General features: G+C 35.3%; 1 protein-coding gene across 1 annotated transcript in view; it reads right to left on the bottom strand.

Moving 5' to 3' along the window:
• The window catches only part of LOC111083144 (serine/threonine-protein kinase 32B-like), a gene marked incomplete at both ends in the record, with an annotated part of 25,154 nt that extends 17,457 nt beyond the window's left edge, over nucleotides 1-7,697 (bottom strand). The window contains one exon of the mRNA XM_022379430.1: nucleotides 7,527-7,697. Within this exon, the coding sequence (XP_022235138.1) occupies nucleotides 7,527-7,697 (171 nt within the window). The remainder of the gene's footprint in view (nucleotides 1-7,526) is intronic.
• Between the last annotated feature and the right edge of the window lie 105 nt (nucleotides 7,698-7,802).

Consider the following 7,802-nt stretch of genomic DNA (forward strand, 5'->3'; position numbering starts at 1 on the left):
TCCTCTGTTAAGTGATGTTCTCTTGTAACATGATCCATCCTCTGTTAAGTGATGTTCTCTTGTAACATGATCCATCCTATGTTAAGTGATGTTCTCTTGTAACATGATCCATCCTCTGTTAAGTAATGTTCTCTTGTAACATGATCCATCCTCTGTTATGTAATGTTTTTTTTGTTACGTGATCCATCCTATGTTAAGTGATGATCTCTTGTAACATGATCTGTTAAGTGATGTTCTCTTGTAACATGATCCATCCGGATCATGTAACAAGAAAATATCACTTAACAGAGGATGGATCATGTTACAAGAGAACATCACTTAACAGAATCCTTTGTTAAGTGATGTTCTCTTGTAACATGATCTGTTAAGTGATGTTCTCTTGTAACATGATCTGTTAAGTGATGTTTTCTTGTAACATGATAATACCAAGACGTCCAAGTGAGAGTTTTAAATGGAAGTACGTCGGTTTCTAGCATATAGTCCTAATATAGCACATTGTAACCTCCATATGGAAGTACGTCGGTTTCTAGCATATAGTCCTGATATAGCACATTGTAACCCCCATATTTTCATCCCCTCAAGGACGGCATGTATGGACACTACTTCTAGACAACTGAAGCTTTGAAAGTAGATGTGCTGAATTGGATTCGTAGAATCACACCCGCTTTTTACGCAACTTGTATACGATGTTGAGAAGTTTTGTTTGTAGTTAAGCTGCGCCGCTAGAAGGCGATATTGAGAAAAGATATAGCTACTCATAACTTCAGCACCACTGACTTTGTCAACGATGAAGACAAGTTCACCTGTTCTTAAGTTAGAAATTTATCGAGTTTTTAATTTCTCTGAAAGGGGTCCGAAGGCCGCCTGGAGGTGTCACCTGTTTTAACCACTATACAGTAGTGTGTTGTCTGTCAGTCAGTCAGTCAGTAGACAATAAGATGATGTCATATAAGGGACGTTTAACGTTGCAATTTGTACTGTCGTGACATCACGAGAAGAACTATGCACTCTGTCGACTACAACACGAAATAAAAATACATGTATCTGTTGCTCTTAATTTGGGTTTTACTTGCTTTTGAAACAGAACACTTTCGGGGACCCTGGACCCTGCGGAAGTACATTTAGTGTATTTAACTGATGTATGTCTCGCTGTTGTAATCTGATATCGCTACCGGAAATAAAACCCCACTTTTTTTCGAAACAACTCATACGACACCTTAAGTATTCTTCTGATCCTGTTTTACAGTTGAGTAAAAGTATTTAATTGTATTTATTCCGCGGAATCTTATGAATAACAGCCTTTGCTTGTAGGTGATATCAACACGTTTCCTGGCATGGCCTGGTGGTTAATGTACTCGACTCGTAACCTGTGGGTCGCGGGTTCGAATCTAGTCATCGAGTATGCTCGCGTCTTTCAGCCATGGGGGCGTTATAATGTGACGGTGAATCCCACTTTTTTGTTGGTAAACAGTAGACTAAGAGTTATCGGGGGGATGGTGTTCACTGGCTGCTTTCTCTGTAATGTATCGCTTCAAAATTAGAGAAGGTTAGCATATACAGCCTACGAGTAGCTTTGCGCGAAATTCAACAAACAAACCAAAATAATAGTAATAATAATCACGCGAACTTAAATATGTAACAGGGACATGTTTTTTCTTTTTTTTGTCGCTTATTACTTTTGTTGCTTCCAAGTTTATTGTCAGCGATAAGTTTACGCTAAAATTCAGGGTTCAGTTCCCCACGGCAGATAGAGCGAAGATAGCCTATTGTGTAGTTGTTTGACCCTATCTACCAGAATGTTCTACATCATCAAACTATTTTTTTTTGTCATGAATCGTCATCGTTATAACAACAACAACAACAAAATGGATTTTTTGTTAACAGGAAATGTGTTTTCTACTTCCCGTCTTGTATCTTTTTTTTTGAAGATAAAAGTTTGTTGAATTTATTCCCTCTCCTTCCACACTCTCTGTTCTCCTTTAAACGTTTTCATTTTTTATATTTCTTATAAACTGACGTGCGTGGCCTAATGGCTGGAGTGCCGAACTGGGGACTTACAGGTCTAATGTTCGTGTCTAAGTACCGCCAAAATGAAAAGAAAAAGAAGAAATGGAAAAAATTCGCTTAGCACTTTTGGGGCCGTGGGTGCGATATAAGGGTGACTGTCAGATCTTACTCTTCGGGCAGACAAGCGTAGCCTTCACATGAAGGCCGACTTTAGAGTGTGAGATATCGACTTTTTTTATTTCTAATGTTTCTGTAATGTTTACATTAAATTGTACTGAGCACAAGGTACCTTTTTTTTACAGTTAAACTGTACTGAGCACAAGGTACCTTTTTTACAGTTAAATTGTACTGAGCACAAGGTACCTTTTTTTACAGTTAAATTGTACTGAGCACAAGGTACCTTTTTTACAGTTAAATTGTACTGAGCACAAGGTACCTTTTTTTTTTACAGTTAAATTGTACTGAGCACAAGGTACCTTTTTTACAGTTAAATTGTACTGAGCACAAGGTACCTTTTTATTACAGTTAAACTAAATTACTAATACGCTACTTTCTGTAGTTGCAATTAATTTTTTACTTTTTCAAAGTATTTTACCTGAACTATTAAAAAGTCGTTTTTACTGCGTTTGTTTGTTGAATTTCGCGCAAAACTACTCGAGGGTTATCTGCGCTAACCGTCACTAATTTTGAAGTGGTAGGTTAGAGAAAAACCGGCTAGTCAAAACGTCTGATGTCAGGTTTTTCTGCGCACAACCAGAAACACAAACATTATTTCTTTTAGAGATTCAGTACATCAACTTGTTTGTTTAAATATTCGTTTCGTGTCTAATCATGAATCAGAGATTAAAATAAACATTTTCTGGTCGAATGTTCACTTTAGGACTAATGTAGATGTTTAAAATATGGCGTTTGGACTTCAAACAAAAATTAGCAGTAACTTTCCTCATATAGAAGAATAAACACTAAAGCAGTTGGAAAGTAGTTAACTATAAAGATGTAGTTATACAGTTGAATGCCTGGTGGTTAGAGCACTTGATTCGCGATCTACGGGTTCCGTGTTCGAATACCATCCCCGAATAAGCTAGTCCTTTTAGCCGTGGGGGCGTTACAATGTGACGGTCAATCTCATACTGTTCGTTAGTAAAGAGTAGGCCAAGACTCAGCGATAAGTGTGAAGACTTATAACGCTAAAAACCGAGTTTCAATACACGTAGTGGACACAGCAAGAAAAGCTAATTTTGTAGCTTTGCGCTTAACAACAAATAAACAAACAACAAACTACTTTTTTTTCTGCAGTGATGTTCTGTTTTTGTTTATTTCGCACAGTCACACAAATGGATGGATATTTGTGCATAATTGACTCTGATAGGCTAGAGGGCAGTCAGACAGTCAAAAGCACCCACCGCTAACTCTTGGGCTACTTTTATCTTACTGAATAGTTGGAGTTGACCGTCACTCTTATAACGCACCCGCGGAACGTGAACCATGAACCTTTGTATTAGAGTCCTGGCACCCTAACCACAAGACCACTTCTCGTTCTAAGTGGTTAGCAGTGTTTTTAAATGAACAATTAAGAATAATGAAGCTGGAGCTTTATAGTTAAACAATTCATTATTTGAAACTATAGTCATTAGGATCGTTGGGAAAATTCCAATTCCAACGGGTTGAATCCAACGAGAGACTAACAAAATAGCTCCTGTCACTACATTCAGGTATTACACGAAGATCGACTTTTGAGTTTCTGACTTGAACCTATGATTAACAACAGCGACCTCTTCTGGTTCAGTAGGTAAATTACTCAAATGATTTACATTACAATTTATTAAATGGGAATTTAATTAGTTAATTAGTTAATGAAATTACGAAACACATCGTTTTACTGTACATTAAAATCATAATGAAGAAATAACAAATTGTTAACTATTCCTGTTTCTTAACAATTTACTTAAGTAATTTCTCTTTCAAAGCAAGAGTCCATCTTGGGAACTTTACGGTAGGCTTAGTCTGAAATCTTTATTGTCCTTTTTTTTCTTTGGTGTAAGAAACATTTCCTTTGGGGGAATTAAGTTTTCATTGTAACTATCCAGTAACATTCAGTCGAGAACCAAACAGTTGTATGAGATTCATCCTCCTCCCACTAGGACATTTCACTTTGACAGAATCAAATTGTTTGTTTGCTGGCTACCAGCAAAACTCAATCCACTGCGGAGTGAGCCAGTTAGGTGAAATTTATTTATTTTTTCCTATCGACGTATCTTTTCTTTTTCCTTTTAGAAAACACTTTCTAATCGTTGTTTTGGTTACTATTCTGTACGATCACTTATGCCTAATTACCAATTAGTTACAAAAAGACCTTAGATTGAAACCCAGTTCCGGTAACCACAAACAGTTCCTCTTAGGACTTTCCTGAACATGGCAGCGATTAGTAGCTAAATCTAAAAATAGTGACTGATTATTCTAAAACTAAAAATAGTAACTAATTATTCCCAAAGCAGAAAATTAGTAACTAATTATTCTAAAACAAAAAATAGTAACTAATTATTCTAAAACAAAAAATAGTAACTAATTATTCTAAAACAAAAAATAGTAACTAATTATTCTAAAACAAAAAAATAGTAACTAATTATTCTAAAACAAAAATAGTGACTAATCAGTAAACCGAATTAAGTGATCGTATATGATACTAACCACGACAGAGATTGCTATCAGATCACCTCAACCTTATCGTAAGTAGTTAATATTTTCTGACTAGCGTATAGCCCGTCCAAAATGACTGGGCAAGAACTACTACCCTCAACCCATAATATACCCTAACCTCACATTTCATAGCTAACTGAAATGAATAAATTTTGCGAAATCAATCTTTAAATTCCTTTCCTGATAACTTTCTTTGTGATCCATGGACTAATTATTGGTAAAAATCAGTTAGATTCACAACTTCTAATATATAGAAAAGCCAGTGCGTTTTGGTAACACTACGTTTCAACGTTTTACGGTTTTTACTGGCGTTTTTTACCACTACCTCACCTCCTGTAGATGGATCTTTACCAAATTTGGTATGAAGGTTTGTTGGATTCATGCTGAGATAGATGTAAACTTGCGGTTTCACATTTTGTGTTTTACAGTTTTTATGGACATTTTTACGGTCTTTTTTTACAATTACATCTGAGAGAAGCAACTTTTCATGTCCTAAGATAACCTTTCATTAATCATGAATTTACATAAGTTCCGTATTTCAGCTAGTAACCTAATATTGATATTTGTCTATGTACTGAAAGTATAAAATGAAATGTATAGACAAACAAACTGGAAAATATTTGTTGATTTCTTAATTTTGAGTATCCGTTAATTAAAGAGGTTTGTTTTTTTAATTAGAAATGTTGGTAATATAACAAAGAATAGCTTAATAAAGAAACGATTTAAGTTTAAAATTGCCTCCCGGTGGCACAGCGGTATGTCTGCGGACTTACAACGTTAGACTCTGGGTTTCGATACCCGTGGTGGGCAGAGCACAGATAGCCCATTGTGTAGCTTTGTGCTTAATTACAAACAAGTTTAAAATTGAATCGATATTTTTACTACCGTTATAATTTTTATGTACTTGGCTCTAGGTTAGATGATCCCAACACTCACTAAACTTATAAGGTGTCACGGCAACCCCATCCCCTCACGGCCCTCTTGCACTCTCGTCACTAAAATCGTAACGGGCAGGCAGTAATCGAACTATTCTATCTGAATACATACATTTGGGGTTTTATGACTCCTCCTATTTCGAGAAATCACGCGTGACGTGACACACACTGGATTTAATATAGGTTAGATAACAAACAATGTAATTAAGATCCAAGTGTTGCACGAAGTTTACCTGATAACTATTTTATTCATTCTAATTACTGAGCGCCCAACAGTCACAGGCGCTTCTTTTTATATCTGACTATAATGTTTCAAAGTTTTGTTGTTTTACAAAGAGTTATACCGTAACTAGAAGAAAAACCACCAAAGTAAAACCTAATAAAAAAAAAAAAACAGTTAAGCAAGATTGAATTCGAAATTACTGTAGTCTTTGTTGTTGTATTTTTGTACGCGAATTCCTGCTTTTGGTTAAATCGTCTGCAGACTCTAAATCCAAACTCACTGATGAAACAAGTTACACGAGGCATAACGTTCACTCAATATTAAGATGTAAATCTTTTAAGTTTATTAAATGGCACTTTCGAAATAACTGCCGTCCCTAACTTTGAGGTGGTTTATATATATATATATAATAATAATAATAACAAGAAGAAGAAAGGTGTGAATGGGGTAATTTCAAAAATGCATTTCTTTTGAAAGGTTTAAATTTAGTGCTAATAAATATTCATAATTCTGCTATGCGCGAACCATGAATCTTCAGAGTCACAGTTCAAACAGGCTAATCTTGTCCGAGCCAAGGCGATTATTTAAATGATTATTGAATGTTATCAAATCAACAAATGTAATAGAAGACAACGAACTAGATGCGAAATGGCACAAATGTAGACATTGACATGTTTGTTAATTCAAGGGTTCATGGTTCGCGTCCCATTGTCACGAAAAACTCGCGCTTCAAATTTTTTGGACCCCGAGTATGCTATAAGAGTGACTGTCAAATCTCACTATTTGACCATACAAAGGTAGTCCAAGAGTTGACTGTAGGTGCTGTTGACTAGCTGCATTTCTCCTAGTCTTGGTATCAGTCCAAAATTAGGGACGGACATGCGCATATGAACCTTGTGTAGGCTTGAGCGAAACTTCTTAATTCAACTTCCAGTACACTGCATTTATTTCACTGAAATAGAAGTAATTAAAGTCATACATATAATCTTTAATACTCTAAGCTCTTAGCTTGACATGCGTATATTTGTACGGTGGAAAAAAAACACAAAAAACTTCATAAACGTTTATGCAGATACAGACATGACCTCAGACGTTTGTCTGGAATTCAGTAAACAGTACACAGCTTCACCGTTATACCAGAATTATCTTAATTCCAATTAACATATTCTAGATTCTAAACTTTCTGTTAGTTCCTGTTCGTGGCAAAGACTTAATTTATTTATTTATTCCTAGGCTTAGCTAATTTTTATTCGGTTTAAAAACTATTCATGGTTATAAATTAGTGTATAAAAACTGAAATCCGTACGGCTAACATTCTGAGATGTTCTTTTCGTGACAAAAAAAAGAGGCTCTTTGGAACTTTTAGACAAGAAAAAAGTACCCAACACATGCATAGATACACGGTCCTGTCCACCGCTTCATTCTTTGAATGGCAGATAAAGTGTAGGAAATATTAGTAACGATCATAACAAAAATTCGGACGTACGTCCGTGAAACATACACCTAGGTTGTAAAACAGACTAATCTTGTGGTTAATACCTAAAAACAGACACCTAACAAGAATTCCATGAACTATTCTATGAAAGATACATTTAGACAGTTGACTCATCCCATAATTATCAAACAAAGACTGACATATAACAAATGCTTGGTTATTAACTAACCTATGAAGGATACATTTAGACAGTTGACTCATCCCATAATTATCAAACAAAGACTGACATATAACAAATACTTGATTAACTAACCTATGAAGGATACATTTAGACAGTTGACTCATCCCATAATTATCAAACAAAGACTGACATATAACAAATGCTTGGTTATTAACTAACCTATGAAGGATACATTTAGACAGTTGACTCATCCCATAATTATCAAACAAAGACTGGCATATAACAAATGCTTGGTTATTAACTAACCTATGAAGGATACATTTA

The sequence above is a fragment of the Limulus polyphemus genome, unplaced genomic scaffold (genome assembly GCF_000517525.1).
Source record: "Limulus polyphemus unplaced genomic scaffold, Limulus_polyphemus-2.1.2 Scaffold8345, whole genome shotgun sequence".
Lineage (NCBI taxonomy): Eukaryota > Metazoa > Arthropoda > Merostomata > Xiphosura > Limulidae > Limulus > Limulus polyphemus.